Raw genomic sequence first — 16,467 nt, forward strand, 5'->3', positions numbered from 1 at the left:
ACATGACCAAGATGTTCAAATGTTCATAAATGACCAGCATGGTCAAATAATAATAAGGCAGAACAGTTGAAACTGGAGCAGCAGCACAGTCAGATGGACTGGGGACAGCAAGGAGCCATCATGTCAGGTAGTCCTGGGGCACGGTCCTAGGGCTCAGGTCCTCCGAGAGAGAGAAAGAAAGAGAGAATTAGAGAGAGCATATGTGGGGTGGCCAGTCCTCTTCTGGCTGTGCCGGGTGGAGATTATAACAGAACGTGGCCAAGATGTTCAAATGTTCATAAATGACCAGCATGGTTGAATAATAGTAAGGCAGAACAGTTGAAACTGGAGCAGGAGCATGGCCAGGTGGACTGGGGACAGCAAGGAGTCCTCATGTCAGGTAGTCCTGGGACATGGTCCTAGGGCCCAGGCCAGTTGAAACTGGAGCAGCAGCATGGCCAGGTGGACTGGGGACAGCAAGGAGTCATCATGTCAGGTAGTCCTGGGGCATGGTTCTAGGGCTCAGGTCCTCCGAGAGAGAGAAAGAAAGAGAGAAGGAGAGAATTAGAGAACGCACACTTAGATTTACACAGGACACCGAATAGGACAGGAGAAGTACTCCAGATAAACAAACTGACCCTAGCCCCCGACACATAAACTACTGCAGCATAAATACTGGAGGCTGAGACAGGAGGGGTCAGGAGACACTGTGGCCCCATCAGAGGACACCCCGGACAGGGCCAAACAGGAAGGATATAACCCCACCCACTTTGCCAAAGCACAGCCCCCACACCACTAGAGGGAAATCTTCAACCACCAACTTACCATCCTGAGACAAGGCCGAGTATAGCCCACAAAGATCTCCGACACGGTACAACCCAAGGGGTGGGGGAACCCAGACAGGCCGACCACAACAGTGAATCAACCCACCCAGGTGACGCATCCCCCCAGGGACGGCACGAGAGAGCCCCAGCAAGCCAGTGACTCAGCCCCCGTAACAGGGTTAGAGGCAGAGAATCCCAGTGGAAAAAGGGGAACCGGCCAGGCAGAGACAGCAAGGGCGGTTCGTTGCTCCAGAGCCTTTCCGTTCACCTTCCCACTCCTGGGCCAGACTACACTCAATCATATGACACACTGAAGAGATGAGTCTTCAGTAAAGACTTAAAGGTTGAGACCGAGTTTGCGTCTCTGACATGGGTAGGCAGACCGTTCCATAAAAATGGAGCTCTATAGGAGAAAGCCCTGCCTCCAGCTGTTTGCTTAGAAATTCTAGGGACAATTAGGAGGCCTGCGTCTTGTGACCGTAGCGTACGTATAGGTATGTACGGCAGGACCAAATCAGAGAGGTAGGTAGGAGCAAGCCCATGTAATGCTTTGTAGGTTAGCAGTAAAACCTTGAAATCAGCCCTTGCTTTGACAGGAAGCCAGTGTAGAGAGGCTAGCACTGGAGTAATATGATCAAATTTTTGGTTCTAGTCAGGATTCTAGCAGCCGTATTTAGCACTAACTGAAGTTTATTTAGTGCTTTATCCGGGTAGCCGGAAAATAGAGCATTGCAGTAGTCTAACCTAGAAGTGACAAAAGCATGGATTAATTTTTCTGCATCATTTTTGGACAGAAAGTTTCTGATTTTTGCAATGTTACGTAGATGGAAAAAAGCTGTCCTCGAAATGGTCTTGATATGTTCTTCAAAAGAGAGATCAGGGTCCAGAGTAACGCCGAGGTCCTTCACAGTTTTATTTGAGACGACTGTACAACCATTAAGATTAATTGTCAGATTCAACAGAAGATCTCTTTGTTTCTTGGGACCTAGAACAAGCATCTCTGTTTTGTCCGAGTTTAATAGTAGAAAGTTTGCAGCCATCCACTTCCTTATGTCTGAAACACATGCTTCTAGCGAGGGCAATTTTGGTGCTTCACCATGTTTCATTGAAATGTACAGCTGTGTGTCATCCGCATAGCAGTGAAAGTTTACATTATGTTTTCGAATAACATCCCCAAGAGGTAAAATATATAGTGAAAACAATAGTGGTCCTAAAACAGAACCTTGAGGAACACCGAAATGTACAGTTGATTTGTCAGAGGACAAACCATTCACAGAGACAAACTGATATCTTTCCGACAGATAAGACCTAAACCAGGCCAGAACATGTCCGTGTAGACCAATTTGGGTTTCCAATCTCTCCAAAAGAATGTGGTGATCGATGGTATCAAAAGCAGCACTAAGGTCTAGGAGCACGAGGACAGATGCAGAGCCTCGGTCCGATGCCATCAAAATGTCATTTACCACCTTCACAAGTGCCGTCTCAGTGCTATGATGGGGTCTAAAACCAGACTGAAGCATTTCGTATACATTGTTTGTCTTCAGGAAGGCAGTGAGTTGCTGCGCAACAGCCTTCTCTAAAATCTTTGAGAGGAATGGAAGATTCGATATAGGCCGATAGTTTTTATATTTTCTGGGTCAAGGTTTGGCTTTTTCAAGAGAGGCTTTATTACTGCCACTTTTAGTGAGTTTGGTACACATCCAGTGGATAGAGAGCCGTTTATTATGTTCAACATAGGAGGGCCAAGCACAGGAAGCAGCTCTTTCAGTAGTTTAGTTGGAATAGGGTCCAGTATACAGCTTGAAGGTTTAGAGGCCATGATTATTTTCATCATTGTGTCAAGAGATATAGTACTAAAACACTTGAGCGTCTCTCTTGATCCTAGGTCCTGGCAGAGTTGTGCAGACTCAGGACAACTGAGGTTTGGAGGAATACGCAGGTTTAAAGAGGAGTCCGTAATTTGCTTTCTAATAATCATAATCTTTTCCTCAAAGAAGTTCATGAATTTATCACTGCTAAAGTGCAAGTCATCCTCTCTTGGGGAATGCTGCTTTTTAGTTAGCTTTGCCACAGTATCAAAAAGGAATTTCGGATTGTTCTTATTTTCCTCAATTAAGTTAGAAAAATAGGACGATCGAGCAGCAGTAAGGGCTCTTCGGTACTGCACGGTACCATCCTTCCAAGCTAGTCGGAAGACTTCCAGTTTGGTGTGGCGCCATTTCCGTTCCAATTTTCTGGAAGCTTGCTTCAGAGCTCGGGTATTTTCTGTGTACCATGGAGCTAGTTTCTTATGAGACATTTTTTTAGTTTTTAGGGGTGCAACTGCATCTAGGGTATTGCGCAAGGTTAAATTGAGATCCTCAGTTAGGTGGTTAACGGATTTTTGTCCTCTGGCGTCCTTGGGTAGGCAGAGGGAGTCTGGAAGGGCATCAAGGAATCTTTGTGTTGTCTGTGAATTTATAGCACGACTTTTGATGTTCCTTGGTTGGGGTCTGAGCAGATTATTTGTTGCAATTGCAAACGTAATAAAATGGTGGTCTGATAGTCCAGGATTATGAGGAAAAACATTAAGATCCACAACATTTATTCCATGGGACAAAACTAGGTCCAGCGTATGACTGTGAGAGTGAGTGGGTCCAGAGACATGTTGGACAAAACCCACTGAGTCGATGATGGCTCCAAAAGCCTTTTGGAGTGGGTCTGTGGACTTTTCCATGTGAATATTAAAGTCACCAAAGATTAGAATATTATCTGCAATGACTACAAGGTCTGATAGGAATTCAGGGAACTCAGTGAGAAACGCTGTATATGGCCCAGGAGGCCTGTAAACAGTAGCTATAAAAAGTGATTGAGTAGGCTGCATAGATTTCATGACTAGAAGCTCAAAAGACGAAAACGTCATTTTTTTTTTGTAAATTGAAATTTGCTATCGTAAATGTTAGCAACACCTCCGCCTTTGCGGGATGCACGGGGATATGGTCACTAGTGTAGCCAGGAGGTGAGGCCTCATTTAACACAGTAAATTCATCAGGCTTAAGCCATGTTTCAGTCAGGCCAATCACATCAAGATTATGATCAGTGATTAGTTCATTGACTATAATTGCCTTTGAAGTAAGGGATCTAACATTAAGTAGCCCTATTTTGAGATGTGAGGTATCATGATCTCTTTCAGTAATGACAGGAATGGAGGTGGTCTTTATCCTAGTGAGATTGCTAAGGCAAACACCGCCATGTTTAGTTTTGCCCAACCCAGGTCGAGGCACAGACACGGTCTCAATGGTGATAGCTGAGCTGACTACACTAACTATGCTAGTGGCAGACTCCACTATGCTGGCAGGCTGGCTAATAGCCTGCTGCCTGGCCTGCACCCTATTTCATTGTGGAGCTAGAGGAGTTAGAGCCCTGTCTATGTTGGCAGATAAGATGAGAGCACCCCTCCAGCTAGGATGGAGTCCGTCACTCCTCAGCAGGTCAGGCTTGGTCCTGTTTGTGGGCGAGTCCCAGAAAGAGGGCCAATTATCTACAAATTCTATCTTTTGGGAGGGGCAGAAAACAGTTTTCAACCAGCGATTGAGTTGTGAGACTCTGCTGTAGAGCTCATCACTCCCCTAACTGGGAGGGGGCCAGAGACAATTACTCGATGCCGACACATCTTTCTAGCTGATATGCACGCAGAAGCTATGTTGCGCTTGGTGATCTCTGACTGTTTCATCCTAACATCGTTGGTGCCGACGTGGATAACAATATCTCTATACTCTCTACACTCGCCAGTTTTAGCTTTAGCCAGCACCATCTTCAGATTAGCCTTAACGTCGGTAGCCCTGCCCCCGGGTAAACAGTGTATGATCGCTGGATGATTCGCTTTAAGTCTAATACTGCGGGTAATGGAGTCGCCAATGACTAGAGTTTTCAATTTGTCAGAGCTAATGGTGGGAAGCTTCGGCGTCTCAGACCCCGTAACGGGAGGAGTAGAGACCAGAGAAGACTCGGCCTCTGACACCGACCCGCTGCTTAATGGGGAGAACCGGTTGAAAGTTTCTGTCTGCTGAATGAGCGACACCGGTTGAGCGTTCCTACAGCATTTCCTTCCAGAAACCGTGAGAAAGTTGTCCGGCTGCGGGGACTGTGCCAGGGGATTTATACTACTATCTGTACTTACTGGTGGCACAGACGCTGTTTCATCCTTTCCTACACTGAAATTACCCTTGCCTAACGATTGCGTCTGAAGCTGGGCTTGCAGTACAGCTATCCTCGCCGTAAGGCGAGCACAGCGGCTGCAATTAGAAGGCATCATGTTAATGTTACTACTTAGCTTCGGCTGTTGGAGGTCCTGACGAATCGTGTCCAGATAAAGCGTCCGGAGTGAAAAAGTCGAGGAAAAAATAAATATATGAACGGTAATTAAAAAGTGAAACCCGTAAAGTTGTCAGGTAGCAAAATAGGTTGGCAACAAAACGCACAGCAATTTGAAAACAAGCCTGCAAGTTGTGACCGGAAATGACGTCTACCAAATGATGCTCCGAACAACCATGCTGTGGTTCAACCATTTTGAAAAGAAGGTCGACGACATCCGATCCTCGTTTGCTAAGTCAAACGACACCGCTGGTTCTGCTCACACTGCCCTACCCTGTGCTCTGACCTCTTTCTCCCCCTCTCTCTCCAGATGAAATCTCGCGTCTTGTGACGACCGGCCGCCCAACAACCTGCCCGCTTGACCCTATCCCCTCCTCTCTTCTCCAGACCATTTCCAGAGACCTTCTCCCTTACCTCACCTCGCTCATCAACTCATCCCTGACCGCTGGCTATGTCCCTTCCGTCTTCAAGAGAGCGAGAGTTGCACCCCTTCTGAAAAAACCTACACTCGATCCCTCCGATGTTAACAACTACAGACCAGTATCCCTTCTTTCTTTTCTCTCCAAAACTCTTGAACGTGCCGTCCTTGGCCAGCTCTCCCGCTATCTCTCTCTGAATGACCTTCTTGATCCAAATCAGTCAGGTTTCAAGACTAGTCATTCAACTGAGACTGCTCTTCTCTGTATCACGGAGGCGCTCCGCACTGCTAAAGCCAACTCTCTCTCCTCTGCTCTCATCCTTCTAGACCTATCGGCTGCCTTCGATACTGTAAACCATCAGATCCTCCTCTCCACCCTCTCCGAGTTGGGCATCTCCGGCGCGGCCCACGCTTGGATTGCGTCCTACCTGACAGGTCGCACCTACCAGGTGGCGTGGCGAGAATCTGTCTCCTCACCACGCGCTCTCACCACTGGTGTCCCCCAGGGCTCTGTTCTAGGCCCTCTCCTATTCTCGCTATACACCAAGTCACTTGGCTCTGTCATAACCTCACATGGTCTCTCCTATCATTGCTATGCAGACGACACACAATTAATCTTCTCCTTTCCCCCTTCTGATGACCAGGTGGCGAATCGCATCTCTGCATGTCTGGCAGACATATCAGTGTGGATGACGGATCACCACCTCAAGCTGAACCTCTGCAAGACGGAGCTGCTCTTCCTCCCGGGGAAGGACTGCCCGTTCCATGATCTCGCCATCACGGTTGACAACTCCATTGTGTCCTCCTCCCAGAGCGCTAAGAACCTTGGCGTGATCCTGGACAACACCCTGTCGTTCTCAACTAACATCAAGGCGGTGGCCCGTTCCTGTAGGTTCATGCTCTACAACATCCGCAGAGTACGACACTGCCTCACACAGGAAGCGGCGCGGGTCCTAATCCAGGCGCTTGTCATCTCCCGTCTGGATTACTGCAACTCGCTGTTGGCTGGGCTCCCTGACTGTGCCATTAAACCCCTACAACTCATCCAGAACGCCGCAGCCCGTCTGGTGTTCAACCTTCCCAAGTTCTCTCACGTCACCCCGCTCCTCCGCTCTCTCCACTGGCTTCCAGTTGAAGCTCGCATCCGCTACAAGACCATGGTGCTTGCCTACGGAGCTGTGAGGGGAACGGCACCTCAGTACCTCCAGGCTCTGATCAGGCCCTACACCCAAACAAGGGCACTGCGTTCATCCACCTCTGGCCTGCTCACCTCCCTACCACTGAGGAAGTACAGTTCCCGCTCAGCCCAGTCAAAACTGTTCGCTGCTCTGGCCCCCCAATGGTGGAACAAACTCCCTCACGACGCCAGGACAGCGGAGTCAATCACCACCTTCCAGAGACACCTGAAACCCCACCTCTTTAAGGAATACCTAGGATAGGATAAGTAATCCTTCTCACCCCCCCCTTTAAGATTTAGATGCACTATTGTAAAGTGACTGTTCCACTGGATGTCATAAGGTGAATGCACCAATTTGTAAGTCGCTCTGGATAAGAGCGTCTGCTAAATGACTTAAATGTAAATGTAAATGTAACTGAATGGTTGCAAGATTGAATCCCCGAGCTGACAAGGTAAACATCTATTGTTCTGCCCCTGTTCTACCTACTGTTCCTAGGCTGTCATTGAAAATAACCATTTGTTCTTAACTGACGTGCCTAGTTAAATAAAAAGTCAAATGTAAAAAGAATATTACTTGCATAAAAGTCTAACAGCATTTGGTTTTAAATATACTTAAGTATCAAAATTAAAAATAATTTCAAATTGCTTTTAATTTTGCAAACCAGAGGGCACCATTTTCTATTTTTTTTTAGTTTATGGAGAGCCAGGGGCACACTCCAACACTCAGACATCATTTACCTATAGCCAGGGGTACACTCCAACACTCAGACATCATTTACCTATAGCCAGGGGTACACTCCAACACTCAGACATCATTTACCTATAGCCAGGGCACCACTCCAACACTCAGACATCATTTACCTATAGCCAGGGCACCACTCCAACATCATTTACCTATAGCCAGGGGTACACTCCAACACTCAGACATCATTTACCTATAGCCAGGGCACCACTCCAACACTCAGACATCATTTACCTATAGCCAGGGCCCCACTCCAACACTCAGACATCATTTACATCATTTACCTATAGCCAGGGCAGACATCATTTACCTATCCAACATCATTTACCTATAGCCAGGGGTACACTCCAACACTTAGACATCATTTACCTATAGCCAGGGCACCACTCCAACACTCAGACATCATTTACCTATAGCCAGGGCACCACTCCAACATCATTTACCTATAGCCAGGGGTACACTCCAACACTCAGACATCATTTACCTATAGCCAGGGCACCACTCATTTACCTATAGCCAGGGCACCACTCCAACACATCATTTACCTATAGCCAGGGGTACACTCCAACACTATAGACATCATTTACCTATAGCCAGGGCACCACTCCAACACTCAGACATCATTTACCTATAGCCAGGGCAGACATCATTTACCTATCCAACATCATTTACCTATAGCCAGGGGTACACTCCAACACTCAGACATCATTTACCTATAGCCAGGGGCACATCATTTACCTATAGCCAACACTCAGACATCATTTTTACATCATTTATAGCCAGGGGTACACTCCCAACACTCAGACATCATTTACCTATAGCCAGGGCACCACTCCAACATCATTTACCTATAGCCAGGGGTACACTCCCAACACTCAGACATCATTTACCTATAGCCAGGGCACCACTCCAACACTCAGACATCATTTACCTATAGCCAGGGGTACACTCCAACACTCAGACATCATTTACAAATGAAGCATGTGTTTACTGAGTCTGCCAGAACAGAGACAGTAGGGATGAGGGCCGTTCTCCTGTCCTGTTACGATTCAAAATATACTTTTGGGTGTCATATGGAGTAAAACAAACATTTTCTTAAGGAATGTGCGGAAGTTAAAGCTGTCAAAAATATAAATAGTAAAGTAAAGATACCCTGAAAAACTACTTATATGGTACTTTAATGTATTTCTACTTAAGTACTTTACACCCCTGCTGAGACAGAGTGTGTGTTTATTCTCACATGACAGTAATCCAGCCACTTAGAATCAGCAGACTCTCCGTGAAAACAACATAAATACTGACCCTCAACTCAACCAGCCTAAATCACAGGTTTAAATGGAATCTGACCAGAATCTGTGTTTGTGTGTGTGCGAGAGAGAGAGAGAGACAGGGATGAGAGGAAAGAAAGCGATACAGCAGTATGAGTCTTTCATCTCTTTCTCCAGGAAAACACCAGACACCTTAATTACCTCCACCTGTGAGCAGACAAAGAGACACATACACCAATCTCTACTCTGCCACACCCCGATTCCCACGGTAACACTCTAGAGCCCACACAGACCCAAAGAGGAGAGGGAGGAGGGAGTGGAAGATGAGGAAATGGCTGGGTGGAAGAGGTGAGGAAGATGTACTCACATCCAATGAGTCCTCGTTGACGATGAGGAGGGACATGCCGTGGGTCACCAGACGACAGGAGTAGCCTGAGACAGAGAATACAATACCAGATACAGCGCACAGAGATCTCTCTCTCTCTCCCTCCCCCTCTCTCATGCTCGCTCCCCCTCTCTCCATGCTCCCCCCCTCATCTCCATGCTCCCCCTCTCTCGCTCCCCCTCTCTCCATGCCCCTCTCTCGCTCCCCCTCTCCATGCCCCCCTCTCTCTCTCTCCATGCCCCCTCTCTCCCCCTCTCCATGCCCCTCTCTCTCTCCATGCCCCCCTCTCTCTCCCATGCCCCCTCTCTCCCATGCCCCTCTCTCTCCATGCCCCTCTCTCTCTCCATGCCCCTCTCTCTCTCCATCTCTCTCCATGCCCCTCTCTCTCTCCATGCCCCTCTCTCTCTCCATGCCCCTCTCTCTCTCCATGCCCCTCTCTCTCTCACCTATGTTTATGGCGGTCTCCTGTTTGTCTCCGGTGAGGACCCAGATCTTGATGTCGGCCTTCATTAGAGTAGCGATGGTCTCAGGGACCCCTGCCTGGAGACGGTCCTCTATAGCTGTGGCCCCCAACAACAACAGATCCTACAGAGGGGGAGGGGCTCTTATAAGCTACAACCAAGTTGAAGAGACAGGCTGGGCAGCAGAAGCACTAGACAGGGTAACCAAGTTGAAGAGACAGGCTGGGCAGCAGAAGCATTAGACAGGGTAAGAATTGGTCTGTATCATGTGGGTCTTAATGTTTCCCAAACATTTACTTTGAACTCTATTAAAACACGCAAATACAGTCATGTAGTCACCCATACACACCCACACACCAGTTTTAAGGGTCTCTTGGCAGACTGGTGAGGGTAATTATCTCTGTAGTCTTCCAGTCTACCGAAACCCTTTCCTCACTTCTATCCCATTACCTTCCCCCTCCTCTCCTCTGGGCCGTCTCTCAAAACCCCTCTTTACTGGAGGGCTGCCTCTCATTACAGCCAAACAAAGGCAGCTGTGGAGTCATGTGCCATCCTAATGGCCAGCCTTAATGTATACACTCTCATTACAGCCAAACAAAGGCAGCTGTGGAGTCATGTGCCATCCTAATGGCCAGCCTTAATCTATACACTCTCATTACAGCCAAACAAAGGCAGCTGTGGAGTCATGTGCCATCCTAATGGCCAGCCTTAATCTATACACTCTCATTACAGCCAAACAAAGGCAGCTGTGGAGTCATGTGCCATCCTAATGGCCAGCCTTAATCTATACACTCTCATTACAGCCAAACAAAGGCAGCTGTGGAGTCATGTGCCATCCTAATGGCCAGCCTTAATCTATACACTCTCATTACAGCCAAACAAAGGCAGCTGTGGAGTCATGTGCCATCCTAATGGCCAGCCTTAATCTATACACTCTCATTACAGCCAAACAAAGGCAGCTGTGGAGTCATGTGCCATCCTAATGGCCAGCCTTAATCTATACACTCTCATTACAGCCAAACAAAGGCAGCTGTGGAGTCATGTGCCATCCTAATGGCCAGCCTTAATCTATACACTCTCATTACAGCCAAACAAAGGCAGCTGTGGAGTCATGTGCCATCCTAATGGCCAGCCTTAATCTATACACTCTCATTACAGCCAAACAAAGGCAGCTGTGGAGTCATGTGCCATCCTAATGGCCAGCCTTAATCTATACACTCTCATTACAGCCAAACAAAGGCAGCTGTGGAGTCATGTGCCATCCTAATGGCCAGCCTTAATCTATACACTCTCATTACAGCCAAACAAAGGCAGCTGTGGAGTCATGTGCCATCCTAATGGCCAGCCTTAATCTATACACTCTCATTACAGCCAAACAAAGGCAGCTGTGGAGTCATGTGCCATCCTAATGGCCAGCCTTAATCTATACACTCTCAGAATTAGTTTTGTGCCTACAGCTTCCATGTCCAGACTATTAACCACCTTAGGGGAGTGACCGACTGGTGTTTGTGCACACACACACACACACACACACACACACACACACACACACACACACACACACACACACACACACACACACACACACACACACACACACACACACACACACACACACACAGAGGGGAGAGGGGGGGGTTCCTCGGGGGAAACCGGGCTTCTTCAGTACTGAGAGGTCATAGTTCTCAACAGTTGATCAGTGGGACCACTCTGCCCTCTGCTGGACAAACTCACCAGCCCAGCAACACACTGACTGAAGGGGATGGAGTGAGGGGTAGTCACTATCTTACCAACCCAACAACACACTGACTGAAGGGGATAGAGTGATGGGTAGTCACTATCTTACCAGCCCAACAACACACTGACTGAAGGGGATAGAGTGATGGGTAGTCACTATCTTACCAGCCCAACAACACACTGACTGAAGGGGATAGAGTGAGGGGTAGTCACTATCTTACCAACCCAGCAACACACTGACTGAAGGGGATGGAGTGATGGGTAGTCACTATCTTACCAACCCAGCAACACACTGACTGAAGGGGATGGAGTGAGGGGTAGTCACTATCTTACCAACCCAACAACACACTGACTGAAGGGGATAGAGTGAGGGGTAGTCACTATCTTACCAACCCAACAACACACTGACTGAAGGGGATAGAGTGAGGGGTAGTCACTATCTTACCAACCCAGCAACACACTGACTGAAGGGGATAGAGTGATGGGTAGTCACTATCTTACCAACCCAACAACACACTGACAGTCACTATCCCAACCCAACACACTGACTGAAGGGGATACCAGCCCAACAACACACTGACTGAAGGGGATAGAGTGAGGTGTAGTCACTATCTTACCAACCCAACAACACACTGACTGAAGGGGATGGAGTGAGGGGTAGTCACTATATCACCATGCTAGACAGTACAGAGAAATATATATATATTCGCAAGATCTAACTACACATGCAATGCTAATCACTAACCAACCTTCTCCAGCAGTTCATAGCAGTCCTCTAGTTTCTGGGCCCGGTCTTTGATGATAGTGCTAATCCGGGTGTACTCCTTCAGCCACTCCTGGTATACCCCCTCCTCCAGATCAACATAGGTAAAACACAGAGTCCGCAGACCTGGGGGGGACAAGGTCAATATGTAATACAGTGGTAATAAGGTAGAAAAAGGGAGTGAAAGGGAAAAATGAATCTTGCAGAGAAAAAGATGGTAAAAAGTTAAGAGAACGTAGACAAAAGATAGCAGGAACAAATATGACCAGCACATTTACAACGAGAAAGGCCGTACCCTCGGTGGCGAACTGTTCCAGATGTGCCATGGTCAACTCTTTGTACTGAGACGAATCAGTGAGACGCTCAAAGATCACATTATCCTGAAGCACACACCATGACATCATCAACACGCGCCAGTTCATCTTCAATATGAGCAATGCCACTACGGGAATAAACTGGGGTTATACTCACTGCTCCCTTGCAGTACAGACGCAGTTTCCCATCGGGGGTTCGGACCACTACAGACATGCGCTTACGGTTACTGTAGAAAAGGGAATGACTGTTAAGTGTCTATGAATGTGTGTGTGTGTGTGTGTGTGTGTGTGTGTGTGTGTGTGTGTGTGTGTGTGTGTGTGTGTGTGTGTGTGTGTGTGTGTGTGTGGGGGGTTAATTTACCTTGAAAACTCCAGCACATTCAGCAGCTCAAAGCTCTTCTCCTTCCCCCTCTGAAAGACACAAACAAATAGAAAGAATTCAACAGAGAAGGGGATGAATATTTACCTTTCTTCAAATGACGCACTCCATCCCGTGTCTCAAACCCACACTTACAGCTTCCATGATAACGGAGCCAGGAGTCCTTGCTGTGAAAACGAAGCCCAGACCTTTGGCTCCTTTCACCAGAGCTCCTTCATCTGAGGAAAGGAAAACACACATGCAGTGCACATACATGTTGAGTTGATTCTATTGGCTCTAATGTGTAGTAGCTTGGATGTGATTGGTTCTACTGTCTAGTAGCCAAGGTATGATTGGCTCCTAGGTGTATAAGCTGTGTCGTGATAGGCTGTATACCTGGCGAGGAGGCCTGGTAAATAAGCTGGTCCTCCTCTCTCTCTGGGACCACGGTGTGACACACCGCCATCATCGTCAGGAACTCACAGATTTGAGCAGAGGTCGGCTGGAGAGAGGGAATGAGCGAGAGAGCGAGATCGGGAGAGCGAGCAACAAAGAGAAAGAGAGTGGTCATACACAGCCCAGTGTCAATCTCTTTCAGTATAATAATTATCATGACAGAAGGGGAACACCTACATGGTTCTTCTCAATGTTCTGGATGAGAGTGGGGTCATCAAACTCTGTGGAGTTAAGACTGCTGGACGGCAGGGGGCTGAGGGAGGAGACGGACAGAATTAAACACTACTAATTGACACTAACTACATAAAACTAAAATAAAGCACAGCCAAAGGTGAAGAATAAGAGGAGGTCACTGACCTGAAGTCCTCTATGGAACGATCAACATCCAGGTCAGGGAAGTGGCCGTATGTGATCCCAGCGATGGTACACTTCTTGAAGTGCATGACGTTACAGGTGAGAGTTCCTGTCTTATCAGAAAACAGATACTTCACCTGGGAGAGGGGGAAAAGGAAGGATATCAGTTCACAACAGGAATCAACTCTGATTGGTTGAGCTCGGATGTGAACATGATAAAATTGGTGGAGTCCATCCTCACCTGGCCCAGTTCTTCGTTGAGATTGGACGTTCGAGCCATGGCGGGTGTGTCTGTCTCTGCGTAGTACATCTCCACATCCTGACACCAAACACAGAGAAGAAGTTAGATGAAAGACATCTAAAGACAGCCAAACGCTCTCTAAACACACCCGAGCCTGCGTCCGTGCATACCCAGTTGATGAAGAGGGCCTGTGTGAACTTGACGACCTCCAGAGTGACCAGCAGGCTGATGGGGATGAGGTTGTTGTAGAGGATGATGAAGGTCAGCAGGTTATACCAAAAGTTAGTGGAGATGTCACCTGTAGACACACACACACACGGTTGTATGGAAGAAGAATAAATGACTACGGCATGTGTGTGTCCGGGGGTGCGTGTGTCCGGGGGTGCGTGTGTCCGGGGGTGCGTGTGTCCGGGGGTGCGTGTGTCCGGGGGTGCGTGTGTCCGGGGGTGCGTGTGTCCGGGGGTGCGTGTGTCCGGGGGTGCGTGTGTCCGGGGGTGCGTGTGTCCTGGGGTGCGTGTGTCCTGGGGTGCGTGTGTCCAGGGGTGCGTGTGTCCAGGGGTGCGTGTGTCCAGGGGTGTGTGTGTATTCTCACCGGCGCGTGACAGGTACCAGCAGGCCTCCTCAGTGTGTTGTTTGTTCCAGATGGAGGCTCCTATAGAGCTCACTAGCGCCATCACCAGGAGGATGCAGAACAGCACCAGGATCTGGACATTGGTCACCCGCTCCACGTTAGAACGCTTCAGAGGGGCCTTGGTCGAGTTCTGGAAGGAACATCCACTACATTAGTACATCCTTCATGTGGAACTACAATACACCCCAAATGGCACAGAGTTCAGGAACTCAGTCGACCGCTATGGAGGAAGAACAGCAAACTCTACAGCCTTCATTAGAGTATTAGAGTTCAGATTTGCTTGATCCAAGGCTTGAAATGTCTCACCTGCATCAGTTTGGAGTCATGTCCAGTGTAGACTATAATACCCACAACCCATTGTGTGTTCCTGAGCTGGGCACCTCGCAGCAGCACCTGGTCAGGACCCAGAGGAACCGCACTGGAAAGAGAACAGTGACGAGCAGGTGGAGGTTCAAAATGATGCAATCCTATGTTAGGTGTGTATTCAGAGAGAGAGAGAGAGAGAGAGAGGCAGTCATGCAGACGAACAGCTCCTGACTTCTGGTTGCTAAGAGTGAGATTGACAAGATTAAATTAGCAAAACATATAAACGTAATCAAATTGTACAACTGAAGATCAACACAGGAGGAAAAGATTGACAGAGTGTGAGTAAAAAAACAAACTAAATTCAACGCAGCAGCAGTGACTGAGATACTCCTTACCCCCCCCATACCGACCATCCCCCCCCGACCCCCCCACCACCCCCCCCGACCACCCCTCCATACCGACCCCCCCATACCGATACCGACCACCCCTCCCCCCACCGACCACCCTCCACACCGACCACCCCTCCATACCGGCCACCCCTCCCGACCACCGACCCCCCATACACGACCATCTCCCCCATAGAAACAACAGTGACAGCAACCCCCAGCTCTGTAGAAGCCTGGGTCTGTACCCCCTGGGGGACCATTCACCTACTGCTCACCTCCCCCAGTAGACTATATGATTACAGACACCACCCCTCAGCTCATTCACTGTCAAGCCACTAACACTTCTGTCTGATCCTCCATTACGTTGTTCCTCAAAAGAACAGACATGGAAACAACCCCTCCATACAACATCAGACATTCACAGCCCACCCCATCTCACCCCAGTAAGAAACAACAGTGACAGTACAACATCAACAAAATGGAAGGAATCTGACATTGCAGCTCAGCCCAGAACAACATCCTGGGTCTGTACTTTGTCAACGGTAAGGTTACTGGGGGACTCATTCACAGCCCAGTAATCTGGAGATTCACAACTCAGACATTGCTCACCTCTTGGCAACATCAGCACAGCCCAGTAACTATATGATTACAGACACTGACATTTTCTCTACAACTCAGCTCATTCACTGTCAGCCCAGTAATCCACTAACACTTCTGTCTGATCACAGCCAAATTATCAGACATTGTTCCTCAAAAGAACAGACAGGGAAACAACCACACATTCACAGCCCAGTAATCTGTACAACATCAGACATTCACAGCCCAGTAATCTGTACAGACATTCACAGCCCAGTAATCTGTACAACATCAGACATTCACAGCCCAGTAATCTGTACAACATCAGACATTCACAGCCCAGTAATCTGTACAACATCAGACATTCACAGCCCAGTAATCTGTACAACATCAGACATTCACAGCCCAGTAATCTGTACAACATCAGACATTCACAGCCCAGTAATCTGTACAACATCAGACATTCACAGCCCAGTAATCTGTACAACATCAGACATTCACAGCCCAGTAATCTGTACAACATCAGACATTCACAGCCCAGTAATCTGTACAACATCAGACATTCACAGCCCAATAATCTGTACAACATCAGACATTCATACAGTTGGGCCCAAAACAGCACAGAAAAATACCAGAAAGCAACTTGTAACTAAAATATCCAAAACACTCGTAGATAACTGTCTGGATACCACATTCACTCACAGTGAAGAAGGCATCAATCTGGCAGTAAAAACATCA

At 48.0% G+C, this 16,467-nt stretch overlaps 1 protein-coding gene across 5 annotated transcripts in view; it reads right to left on the bottom strand.

The window, feature by feature from the left end:
- The window catches only part of LOC124039547 (phospholipid-transporting ATPase IB-like), a 105,806-nt gene that overhangs the window by 65,160 nt on the left and 24,179 nt on the right, over positions 1-16,467 (bottom strand). For all 5 annotated transcript variants that reach the window (XM_046355638.1, XM_046355635.1, XM_046355634.1 and 2 more), the window contains 14 exons: positions 14,768-14,879; positions 14,423-14,591; positions 14,001-14,128; positions 13,831-13,908; positions 13,593-13,726; positions 13,413-13,488; positions 13,176-13,281; positions 12,936-13,018; positions 12,783-12,832; positions 12,579-12,648; positions 12,403-12,487; positions 12,094-12,233; positions 9,593-9,731; positions 9,129-9,193 (listed from right to left, as the gene is read on the bottom strand). In XM_046355638.1, the coding sequence (XP_046211594.1) occupies positions 9,129-9,193; positions 9,593-9,731; positions 12,094-12,233; positions 12,403-12,487; positions 12,579-12,648; positions 12,783-12,832; positions 12,936-13,018; positions 13,176-13,281; positions 13,413-13,488; positions 13,593-13,726; positions 13,831-13,908; positions 14,001-14,128; positions 14,423-14,591; positions 14,768-14,879 (1,435 nt within the window). The remainder of the gene's footprint in view (positions 1-9,128; positions 9,194-9,592; positions 9,732-12,093; positions 12,234-12,402; positions 12,488-12,578; positions 12,649-12,782; positions 12,833-12,935; positions 13,019-13,175; positions 13,282-13,412; positions 13,489-13,592; positions 13,727-13,830; positions 13,909-14,000; positions 14,129-14,422; positions 14,592-14,767; positions 14,880-16,467) is intronic.

The sequence above is a fragment of the Oncorhynchus gorbuscha genome, linkage group LG07 (genome assembly GCF_021184085.1).
Source record: "Oncorhynchus gorbuscha isolate QuinsamMale2020 ecotype Even-year linkage group LG07, OgorEven_v1.0, whole genome shotgun sequence".
NCBI classification, from domain to species: Eukaryota; Metazoa; Chordata; class Actinopteri; order Salmoniformes; family Salmonidae; genus Oncorhynchus; species Oncorhynchus gorbuscha.